The following is a 12,678-nucleotide window of genomic DNA, read 5'->3' as shown; positions in this document are numbered from 1 at the left end:
GGCCATTTAGGTATGATTCCGATTTCGTCATTATCGCTACTGTTAGGTATTACTCCATTTTTGCCTTATTCCAAAATCTTTTGTTCCGAAGTTGATATTGCTTTTATTTTGGTCTCAAGGGTGAAGTCCCTTTAAAGACATGCAACTAGAAAGCCTATATAACAACAAATGCAAGCAATTTAAGAGAAATATAGGTAAACCTAAAAAAAAATTTCGCGCTCGAAGGTGCGGCGCCACTTTTTCAAATGTCTTTAGGTACGCCCAAGTAAAAAAGGTTGAGAAACACTGTTATAGAAGTTAATAGGAGTAAATTAATTTCCGAAAAAGGACGTTTATAGCGGTCTCATGCCTGATAAACTTTTCCACTGCCTATTTAATTATATACAGTTCAAGCTTCAACGATAGTCATTTATTGTTGACAAAAACAATACACACACATTTTATTTGAGATTTTTTATTCGGGCGTTTATCTAGAATGAAATAAACGCTGAACTGATTCTTTCCATTGCCACTGACAATCGAAAACAAATAGAAAAAATGTTAGTGATAATAAATTTTTTAAGTTCCAAAAGTTTACCGCAGATAAATTAACTTTATTTTATTTTTATTATTTATATAACAGCAGAAAACAAAAAAATCACTTTCGACAAGGTATATTGCTTTTCAAACATAAGCATTAGTAGCCTAATATTTTTTTATTTTTACATACAAGAGGAATGCTTCACCTACTATTCTTCGTTTCCATCTAGATATTTCTCATTGAGATCTGAAACAAACACTTGTTTAACAAACTTTGAATTACAGACAAGGTAAAGCGTGGCATTGTTATTTGAGCACCATATATAATTGTAAATTTAATAAAAAAAAAACAGAGCATACCAAAGTCATTATTTTCGGCGAAATCTTCCATTATTTCAGGAATCAGTAGTTGGCTTAAAAAGTAAAAAAGGATGTTAAAAATAGGCCTAATATTGGTGCCACGCCATAATACAGATGGTTAAGAACATTGATTGGCGAAATAAGTTGGTCAAATCAGGATTGTAGTGTAAACATGCAAGGCTTAAGTCTGTCCTGCGGTAAAATTGCAGTAAGATTTAACACAAAAACTAAATAATACATTTGTAGAGTTTCAATAAAACTCAATCTTACAACAGTATACAAAGCAGTTTACACTTACGCAGAACAAGTTTAACGACTCTATCCCACGCTACTAACAATGGTTTCAGGGTTGCCAGATGAAAAAAATAAAAAAAGCCAAACTTACTCTAAAAAAAGGCCAAAAAAAAACAAATCTACTACAAACTCTAACAACCCTATGTTTTTCGTTAAATAAATAAAAAATGCATTAAATGGCCATGCTGGTACATTGAATTTCTCTTTTTGTGGCAAATTTTCTTAATTTTTTTCTCTTTTTGGAATTTTCTATTGGCAATTTTTTTTGTTTCCGCAAATTTTTCTTAGCAATTTTTCTCTTTTCGTGATATTTTTTGGAAATTTTTTCTCTTTTTGTTAGTTTGATCTCTTCTTAACATAACACTCATGACATTTTGAAATAAAACGAAAAAAACCTAAAAAGCCAAATTTCATTAAGATTTTTTTTTGAAAAAATAAAATCCAAACAGGTTAAAAAAAAGCCTAAATTTTCAAATTTGGCTTTAAAAAATCCTAACTGGCAACCATGAATGGTTTATTTTTTGGCAATTTGTTGAATTTGGCATATTTTACGAGGCGGCTCGCATGATTCTATATTGTGTTTTTTGTTTGGCTCGGGCAGTTTTAAAGTTTGGCAACTTATCGTATTTTTCGTGTGTGCGCGATTTTTTTCCTGTTTTTGTTAAAAATCAAAGCGGTCATTTTTTTAAACATACAAATGTTAAATGAAGAGCGTTTTTAAACATTATATTAGATAATAATATTTTTATACTAACAATGCAATTTATCCAGCCTTAACTTTTTTCTCCACTTTACTGTGACCACTCCATATCCTAACGCCTATACGTGACTCCTTCGAAATAGAAACTTCAAACAAATTTATCTGGTCAAAGCGCAAATCAATAACATCTTTACATCATTCTAATGTACCCTTTGGATAATTGTAAATAACACATATCAAACAAATAATTTAACAATTACACCGTATATGTTTTTTTTTTTGTTTTTTTTTTATCACCTGTTTGCTACGCCATGTTTTGACTCGTATCAAATAAAGGCACTTAAATATTTATAGTATATATAAATGCATGTGACCACTGATTAACTTTCACAGACAAGTGCTACTTTGTGGTTCTAAAGTTTACCTTATTTACCATCAGGGCGCAACACGACAGGGTGGTGAATGTTGGGAGTAATTTCCCTAAACTTGCTTCTTTGGTGTGCTGCCTTAATATACCACTTGATTAAGATTTTGGGTAGGGGCGGGAATAAAGAAAAACCACAATGCCCAACTCGGCTATCATTTCAACTTTTTTGGCAAAGAGTATACTGGAGCAGGGTGTTCCGGTGTTTTCTTTACTTCTACTATGACTACCTGCATTTTTCGCTAACCTATTTAAATATCCCTGCATCAGTTTTATCAACACGAAAATATATACCGTTATATATTTTTCGATTTATGTTTACCTTACATCGTCCAATACAAACCACATTTATAACGTTCGTTATATGCGCAGAACGCTATATGAGGCTAAATTCTTGTAGCGAAACGCGGCTCCTATTTCAGCCTCTTAAACAACAACACACAGTTTGAATTTGAAACTTGTTGTTGAACTGAAGAAAGAATCAAAGAAGGAGACGGTTTCTATACAAAAGGCAATGTGTCAAAAACAATTAACTCGTGGTACAAATATTATGCTCACCAACTATTTGGAGAACCGGGGAATGTGAAGCAAACAGCGTCAGTTTGAAAAATAACATTTCAAACGCCTAAATAAAACAAGCAATTTAACAAACAATGCTTCATTATGACGTCACACGCACACACTTACCAAGAGTTAAGGCAAATGCAGTCAACAAAGAGCAAATTTACACTCTTTTAAAGTTCACAAGAAAAGGCACTGCAAAACAAGAGCAGCGTAAATACTACATAAAGGATGTTATTATATACACAAGGCAAATAATGCTGGGCGAACTGACTACTTGTGTCATCGTAGAAACATTAGCAAAGGTTACATTTACATAATATAGACATATTACCAGGGCTGCAAACTCATATTTTTCACAACGCAACTCACCAAGAATAATCTTTCGAGTGACAAATTCGTCCTGCTACACAAAAAACAGCAATACAAACTTGCGCCACCACAGTCAGGCGAAAATGAAAGACCACATGTATCAAAAAGTTAGTTCACAACGGTACAGCATCAATGTCTCATAGAAATCGGTAATTACTGGCAAATACGATGTAACAACATTGTTTAGGAATCCAAGTAAACTTGTTTAAAAAAACCAAAAATTCATGATCTTTCTTTTGCGACCACTGAATATGGATGTGGAACAAAAACCCGACTGCCAACCCCATCTACAATTTCCGGGAGCTGCTCAATGGCTGGGTCGGGATAAAAATCAAATTTCTGGACGAGAGAAACGATAAAAATAAAGATTTCCATCCGGGCAAGTTGCTCTCCGAGACAGTGACGTGGCCCCAACGAGAAGGGAATGACGTGTTTCGATTTGACGAACTGTCCCTTTTCGTTCAGATAACGACCTGGATTGAACATGTCAGGTTCGGGAAATACACTGGGATCGTTATGTACGGCCCAAATGTTCGGGACAATCTGCGAGGAAAAAAGAAGTAAAGATAGACAAACGATGCCTATATGGGGCCAAATTAAATTTACTAAAGTTATGCCCCAAACAGAAAACCTGGATCCTGCAATTTTATCTGTAGAAATTTGTTAAATACAGTTCGCGAGCGTAAGCTACATCAACGATTTACGAAGATTTGCTAAAGGGCTTCTAATTTTTTTTTTTGAAAACTTACCCAACTATAGGCAGGATATAGGCTATAAAAACAGACCACGGAAAGACTTGACGCGCAAGTTTGACTTTAACAAACAAATTGCATTTGTATATTTACATTTACCTAAATCCCTATATTTACGCAATAGTTTATATATTCTTAGCAAATTTTCAGATTGCTGTGTCCGCACACACTTGTGAAAAAAGATTATAAGTGGGCCTGTGTGTAGAAAACCACCGTACATTGTAGCTTGCAAAAGTGGTTTATACTGCAAGTGTAAAGTGAAACGATTTTTTCAAGTTATCGAATATCCATTATAGATGTCGTCATTAAATCATGTTTTACCCTAATATAGGTCTGTAGCTGAGACGATATCTAACAACGTAATGTTTTTTTGAAAATGCCGAAGCGTATCCTTTTTCAGCAAGGGCTGAAAGTAAGCCGAAATGGTCCGGAACGGCGTTTCGGTAAAGTAAGTATTGTCAGGTCGCCTTACCGGGCAACAAATATAGGCACTTTTATACTATAGTTCAAGGGTCTCAAACTTAAATTGCTCTGAGGGCCAAATGAGGACGTGTAAAATGCCCACGGGCCGCAATTCACAATAAAATTTCAACCATTAAGAACCCATAATAAGAACACAATAAAATATAAACAAATGTAGGCTGATTTTAGGCTATAGTTATTTGTTCTCGTTACTTTACTGGCAGAGTTTTTCAAGGACAAGGACCTCGATATTGGGCTTCAAATTGTCAGCAGAAACAAATCTTAGAGTTGCTTACAGATGTAGACTGCCTAATATTTGCAAAGAAACTTCTTTGTTTGCAAAATGCTGGTTTCAGTTGTTTAACTTTTTATTTTCTTACTTTGCCCTGGTAAGCATCTTATTTATCGCGGTGCATTGTTTCGAAGTGCAACCCCTTGTTATACTTCTTCATAACAGTTATTTTCTGCCGGCAAAGAAGGCAATAACTAGTATCTCTGACCGCGGTGACAAAATATAACTCTTCCCACTTATCTTGAAAAACGTTTCTTTCGTCTGTGATTTTTCTCATTTTTGAAGCAAAAGACGTAATTTAGCGTAGCTTTTTGAAGTACAGCAATTTGTTCAATACTAGGCTAGCCTACAACTCGACAAATCAATTTATACATTATGAGCAGGGCTGCCACTCTGATTTTCAATTTATCCCAAGGTTTCATGTCTAAAAATCCCAAGAATTGAAAAAAAATCCCAAGATTAAAAAAGTTGACTGTGGCGGACTTTGTGGTGTGCATCCATGTGTATTGAAGCTCTAACACAGGTTTTGGCAACCTTTTTTCTAGTCGCGGGCCAATACCAAACTGATAAAGGTCTCTGCGGGCCGCAAACAAAGTTAACGAAGAAGCGTGATATTAAAATGTTAGAACAACTGTGAATCAGGCGGGCCTCAATTTTTTGCACTTGAGGACGTGTTTGATTACATTCAAGGAGGCAGTAAATTGTTTTTCCGAGTTCACACCTCGTCATCATACTACTAATGAAAAGTGTAATAAACCTACTTCGAAGAAACTCAATACCTCTAGCGAAGCGAGCTTGACCTCTAGCAAAGCAAGCTTGATTTTTTTTTAGATATACCGGTATTTTTCATAAATTTCTTGTAAGTTTTTTATTACATTGCCAAAAATACTAAAATGTTGATATTTTAGAATCCGTTTTTCGTTTGTCCGCAACGCAATTGCCAGCCTTCCACGTCGCAACGATAAAGAAGCGCTGTGTTCTATAGTTTAAAAGACAGCATCAAAGCATAAACAAACCGAATGCACAAAGATCATTCGCGCGAAGCGCGACACTTTTTTGCACTAACGTATAGTTAAAATAGTCAAAAAGTAAAATTGACTCGTGTTTAGTTTGTCAAATAGACGGCGGGACGGATGAATTACATTTGCGGGCCGGATCCGGCGGTAGGTTGCCGACCCCTTCTCTAATAGCTCTCATTATTATCGTCGATTGGGTCTGTTGCATTAACGTCACACAAGCTAGTAAATGAACAGTTTCGTCTAACAAGCAAGTAATAGCATTGTTACGTCACATAAGAAATGTATGCGTACGCCAACAAGCCAGGCAAATAGCTACTTCCTTATTTATATTAGGAAATTAGTCCTTAACTACAAGCAAAAAAATATTTGCAATTTCAACCTGCTAATGAATTAAAATTCCCAAGATATGGAACAGATATCGCCAGATCCCAAGGTCTAGGCTGAAATCCCAAGATCTTGGGAAAAATCCCGAGGAGTGGCAGCCCTGATTATGAGATGACCAAATCAGCGTTATTGTGACAACTGTACAGAGTTGAATAGGCAATGTGACGTAATAGTAGATCTTTTACCGCATAAGTAGTAGCGTTTGAAAGTAATACGACAGTGGAGTTTGATGAGTAGTTCCCGCACAAAATTCGCGGGCCGCATGCGCCTGCTTGTTATAGACACGTGTAAACAGAGCCAAACTACAAACGTCTACAAATGAGTTCACCCTTGTATTTCGCGGAATGAAGTATCCGTTGAGATTGGCATCTTCAGTCGTTTTATGGTGAAGGGAAAGCGGGGACATCGTCCGAAATCGAAAGACCTCTTCAATAAACGCGGAAGTATAAGGCATATTAGCCTTGTCAGACATTGTGGCAGGTCGGTCAATTCCTAAAATGAAGTGAAGAACAATAATTGGGAAAAACAAGTTTAAACTTGGAAAATGAATTTACTATAATCGCATACCGATGACCGTTCTTATTTCCTCAAATAATCTGATTTGGGTTTCAGGATAGTGTAGAAAGACTAAAATTGCCCAGCGAATCGTATTAGTTGATGTTTCTGTTCCTGCCACGAAAAGGTCACGCACGCATTGCAGAAGTTGCTTGTCCTGTTAAAATAAATCGCACTTTTACTTACTTGTGGTGTAAGCATTGACAGACATAATTAGCCGTCGGTGTAAAACCACAAATGAGAACGTTCTTTTAAAAGTACTGATAAATTTACACGGAATTAATTTTTCGGCACAAGATGGCACGAAACTGGATAAAATAAGCGTTTGGCTGTGTTAAGTTAGTACTCTGACCAGTGTTGCAAACAAGCCATTTTAAAATGACTTAAGTCCAAGTCAAGTCATTTGTAAAACAACTTAAGTCCAAGTCAAGTCTTTTTGAATAAATAACAAGTCAAGTCCCAGTCCAAGTCATCACTTTCGCAAGTCAAGTCCCTGCCAAGTCTTAATTAGAGCAGTTAACTTCAATGTCTTTGTCAAACAATAAAATGTTAAACTATATTTTTAAACTCGTTCGATTATGAACAATAACTGAACTAAAAAATAAGAAAAAACGCTACATATAGCAAGCAATTTGTTTTACGTTCAAAAATTTGGATAAATAGCTCAATTTTATAAAACAATACTTCAAGAAAACGCTTCATGTTAACCCAAGTCATTTGTCCAAATGACTTAGGCCAAGTCAAGTCATTTGTCTAAAAGACTTAAGTCAAATCAAGTCTTTTTTTCACAAATGACTTAAGTCAAGTCATTTCAAAACAGTGACTTAAGTGCACTTAAGTCAAGTCATTGACTTTAGTCGATCATTACAACACTGACTCCGACGCCTATACAACATCACTGCAATGGCCACAATATAAACATGTAAAAGAAAAAACATTAGTTAAAACAAATTAACCAACTATAGGTAAAAACCTCAACTCCTTATTTTTATAGTAGTCTTTACCGTGAAAAAATTCTCTTCTTTTCCGTCCATATTTGCGATAAAGGCATCAATAAAATCTCTCAAACTGTTTGGATCAAAGCTAGTCTTATGTTTGGTTATTATCACTTTTAGAAAATCTAAAAAATAGAATGACTGTTTACTCAAAGTATTGCCATTTTCTTACATTCACAGTATTATACAGTGTACTAACACAGGGGTGTACAACCTATAGCGACGGGTTAAATATGTTTACCCTAATCGGACAGCAAGCCAAACATGTGAAACCGAAATAAACCACGAGTCAAAGGCATTTGTTATCTACCAGATTTGCCCTAAACGTCATTTTACAGATGTTTAGTTGCTTATTAATGAGGGTACTTAATTTTGGGGGAAAATGCTTTTTCACGTACGTTAAAAAATGTCAATGTACAGCCACAAAAGATTTTAGACCATATACCGAAGCAATTTAAGTAAGCGGCAACAAATAAATAACAAAGTTTAGTGCTCGTATTCCCGGGATATTTGAATAAAAAAAAAACTTGACGAATACACTTAATATTCTGTCGCGGGCTTAAAACAAAAGCGTGTCGCTGGCCACATACGTTCGCTCTTCGGGCAGCAGGTTGCATACCCCTTCTTTAACATAATAAAAGACTATTGTTTTTCAAACATTGTTAATATAAAGTTTGCGGAGAGTGATATTAATTTAGAAAAGAGTTTGTTACATGGTTATTTCTGCATGGAAACAATTTTCACCTTACTAACAATAAAATCTATTTAGTGAGCAATTTCGATAATGCTAAGACAAGAGGTTTTAATAATTTTTTTTAGTTGTGTCCATGGACTGTCAACAAGTTGTGCCCCTTTGCTCATGTTTAGAAAAAATACGTCATGAAACTTCCGTTAAATTATAATAAGATCCAGAAACGTCTGTTTAACTTATAATATTGTTCAAATTCTATATTATTGTGCCCGTCTGAGTGACGACAACTCAATGAAATATAGTCGATTTATTTGACCCTTTATATAAATGAAAGTTTGCAGTTTTTTTTTATAAATACTGACCAAGCACAGCTTTTATGTCCGAGACAAATCTATCCCTTGATGAAAAAAATGGAGGTAGCTTCATCAAATTCGGTTCGAACAACATTAGTCTAATCATTCGAGCCTGGTTGGAGTCTATGAACCTTCGTTGTAATAAATATGTTTACAGGTTGATTTTTATTTCTTGTTTTTCGCTTTAGCTGTTATACATAATCTAAAAAAATATACAATATCAGTTTTGCTCATGCATCTAATTTTCTTAACTTTTAAACGCAAAAACTTATTGTTATTTAAATTTAGTTTCAGTTTAACAATTTTTATAACAGTCTTTAGTATTGTTGGCATAAAACTTAAACACTTGCAAAGAGGGTTCGAAAATTGAACACCGACAAATAAATGTTATTCAAAATTAAAATACCCAAAATCCAACTTGTGGACTAATTCAGCAAATTCCTTGTCACTGTAATCGTACCGGTTTCCAAAGACGATACTACATATGTTGTTGGCTACAGCGTGTGTTAGGTCCTTCTAAAGAATTTATAATAATATTCAATTATAGCACAGTGAGGTTCTATAATTTTGAAATTTATCAAAAACAAAAAAAGCTTTCAATTTGAAGAAGAAATGTGTATTATAGCCCACACGACATATTCATGAACAGTTGGATTGTTACCAGTATGTTGAATGGCTGTTCATTTTGTTGTTGAATTTGCTTGCACAGATAGTGCACCTCTTCTGATACGCGCTCTTCCATACTCTTTTTACCAACACCAAACCTAAACCATTGTTAATATTATAAAAAAAAACAATTCTACTGTTAGTAACCAAAGATTTCCAAAAATTGGCAACTGAAAATTATTCACGCCGGGAAACTTTTGAGTGTAGATTATATGCGTCGAAGGCATTTATAGTACAAACAATACTATTTTTAACGATAATATACTCCTGAAATAATACACGTTGTATCCATTTATAAAACATCTCGTCAGATCGTGCAACATTTATTTACTTCAAGTAGAAACTATAATGTATCGTTTGAGGCAATCTGTTTTTAATTAGGATGCAGTATAATATCTTCAAAATACAGTGTTGTAAACAAGTCATTTTGAAATGACTTAAGTCCCAGTCAAGTCATTCGTACAATAATTGAAGTCCAAGTCAAGTCTTTTTAAATAAATAACAAGTCAAGTCCCAGTCAAGTCAAGTCATAGTTAGAGCAAGTCAACTTCAAGTCCTGCCCTTGTCAAAAAAATGGCAAACTCCTCCGATAATTATAAGCAACTCAAGTAAAAAATAACATAAAAGCAACATATTACAAGCAAATTGTTTTATGTGCAAAGATTGGGATAAATAACACAATTTTATAAATAATTGCTTAATTAAAACAATTTATTTTAACCCAAGTCATTTGTCCAAATGACTTAAGTCAAGTCAAGTCAAGTCATTTGCCCAAAAGAAGTCAAGTCATTGACTTAAGTGTTTACAACACTGTCAAAATAATAAACACACCTTATTCTTCTTCGTTAGACCTACGTGGTTACTTCAATTTTCGCATTTATTTATTACTTTAAACCAGTGGTCGAGACTTCTCCTATAGTCGCGGGTCAAAGCTAAAATCCGAAAGACCTATAAAATGTAACTTAATTACCACGTTTTTGTTAAAACGAGTTATTTTAGCATTTTAATATAACAACTGTTAATAACAGCGCACCTAGGCCTTTCTTACAATCATTACAAACACGCGACGCGTGCAGCCCGAACAACTAAGGTTTGTTTGGATTAAAATTTGAGTCCACACGGCGTCAACCACGATCAAAATGAAAGCAAACCGTTTCGAGCAGCAACTGACTGACCGTTAACGCATATTCAAAAACCTATCAAAGAGCAAAAACTGACTAAAAGTAGTAAAACTGTACATTAATGCAGTGTTTCTTAACCTTTTTTACTTGGTGGCGCACGAATTTTTTGAGGTGCACCGGTATTTCTCATAAATTGCTTGCAATTTTTTGTTATATAGGCTTTATAGTTGCATATCTTTAAAGGAACTCTAGCCTTGAGACCAAAATAAGAACAACAGCAACTTCGGAATTAAAGTCAGTTAGGTATATGGCGAAGATAGGACTAATACCTAATATCCCCCCCTATAACTATCACTAACTCCCCTAATATTTTCGACCCTAACCCAATTGCTAACACCACCTACCCGCCCACAAGCCCAAACAGGGGCCAAAACAGCGGCGACCAAGAGTCGACAGCAAACGGCCAAAGCGCCCGCGGCGCACTGGTTGAGAAACGCTGCATTAATGTATAGCAAACGTTATTAACTACATCATTTGTGACGTAACAGTGCATGCCAATTGAAGGTGTGGCATGCCTGTGATCGACTGTTGTGGTACTGCTCATCAATGCTAAAAAAACAAATAATTAGGAGGGGCATGGCCCCTGCATTCCCCCTGGCTGCGCCTACGGGGCTGTAGGAATGAAGTAACTCACAAGGGTAGTTTAATGTACGTCTTTCACCGGGAGCTTTGAATCAACTAATATGGTTCTTAAATCCCATTTTCATGAATCTAAAACCTTTTTATTTATTTTTTTAGTTTTATTCATGGCTTTGCAACGCGTAAATAGTTTTTATAATCATAAAAAATACATATATGAATTTTCGCTAAAACAATAGCAAAACAATACCAGATTGTAAAATATAGTCCAGAACGACACCGGTTAGTATCACGATTTACGACCAGCGTTAAAGGGTAGTCGTACACATTCGCGAGATATTTGTTTGTAATGGTCTACACATGGCAAACAGTAGAATTGGTGATTTGGAACCATATGAAATGTTGTGTACTTAACCTGAATTTATTTGTACTAAAACACGCATGGGTTTGAAGGCCTAGTTTGCGTTTGAAGGCGAACTTTCTGGTTAACATGCAATGGTGGCAGCTTTGTTAAATCAGTGTTTAGCACGATCGACTGATAAATATTAAAGTTATTAATTGACTTACCCTCGTAAGGTCGTGGTGCCAAACTTTCTTTGAGATTTCCAACAAGTATTGTAGTCCATAAATACTATTCCATGTCCTCCTGTGATTTGTTTAAACAACGGGTGTATCGGTCGTCCGGAAAACTTCTCTTTTTGCTTTACCAGAGCCTGTAAATATATACCATTGGCATGAAAATATAGGCTAAACATATTTTGAAAGTGCGGATCACATATTTTCAAAATAGTTAGTTTAAGTAAAATATGTTTTTAATGGTAATGCTATGTCCCAGGTTAAGTTATTTAAACTGTTGTTAAGTCACGATTAGTTTTTAATTTGAACTTATACCGACAATATTCCAATTGTGAATATTCATACTTTAAGTTAGGACATTTATAGTTTGAAATATTAGTTAAATCAGTGATTTATTTAGGTTTATGCAATAAAAAGTAAAAAATGAAAGGTAATTAAAATAGCTTAACTATAACCTTCTACAATTTAAATGAACTGCAGAAGTTGTTATTTGCCTATTAATGAGTTACTATACTAGCGGTACCTCGGAAATACTTTGGTAATCGTTAAGAACCACCCACTCGTTTCGACCGATTCTGGCCGACATTACGGGTCCGTATTTTTCGCTCCACTTTTGAAAGCGTCGTTCGGGAAATTTTCCTGTAAACGGAAGTACTCCGACGATGGGCAGACCTCTTGGGCCTGGTGGGAAATGTTGTGGTCGCCTGAACCACAGGTAGAACAAGAAAAATATCGCAAGAGGAATTCCATTTGAGGCCGAAATTTCGGGAAAATAAACGCCAAAAAATTCCATTGTATTTTTTTAAAGGGACCTAGTTTTAAAGTGAGGGTGTTTCAGTAACACTTGTGTAAAGTAACATACTGAAGATGCCACTGTATGATCGAAAAAACATATTTAAAGTCTTATTTTTTGGGATAAGGTTTAACAGCAGGTTGTCAACAA

General features: G+C 35.1%; 1 protein-coding gene across 1 annotated transcript; it reads right to left on the bottom strand.

Annotated features, from left to right (window-relative positions):
• Positions 1-3,331: 3,331 nt before the first annotated feature.
• Positions 3,332-12,426, bottom strand: LOC146164657 (cytochrome P450 2H1-like). Its single transcript, XM_083381823.1, has 9 exons — positions 12,259-12,426; positions 11,727-11,872; positions 9,395-9,497; positions 9,140-9,249; positions 8,743-8,864; positions 7,699-7,814; positions 6,707-6,851; positions 6,468-6,631; positions 3,332-3,773 (listed from the first exon to the last, which is right to left on the bottom strand). The coding sequence occupies exons 1-9, from the start codon at positions 12,319-12,321 to the stop codon at positions 3,453-3,455; spliced, it is 1,290 nt and encodes a 429-aa protein (XP_083237949.1). The 5' UTR covers positions 12,322-12,426; the 3' UTR covers positions 3,332-3,452.
• Positions 12,427-12,678: the final 252 nt, after the last annotated feature.

The sequence above is a fragment of the Ascidiella aspersa genome, chromosome 2 (genome assembly GCF_963924565.1).
Source record: "Ascidiella aspersa chromosome 2, kaAscAspe10.2, whole genome shotgun sequence".
Lineage (NCBI taxonomy): Eukaryota > Metazoa > Chordata > Ascidiacea > Phlebobranchia > Ascidiidae > Ascidiella > Ascidiella aspersa.
The sequence above is the reverse complement of the archived record's forward strand: the minus strand, read 5'-3'. Positions and strand labels throughout refer to the sequence as shown.

Bases quoted from the DNA above. Each gene is read 5' to 3' on its own strand.
- LOC146164657 (XM_083381823.1), bottom strand. From the start codon at position 12,321: ATGTCGGCCAGAATCGGTCGAAACGAGTGGGTGGTTCTTAACGATTAC. The intron at 8,865-9,139 runs GTATTTTAATTT...ATTACAACGAAG, and splicing joins GTCCACAAGTTGGATTTTGG to GTTCATAGACTCCAACCAGG. The intron at 7,815-8,742 runs GTCAGTATTTAT...TCTATTTTTTAG, and splicing joins GGACATAAAAGCTGTGCTTG to ATTTTCTAAAAGTGATAATA.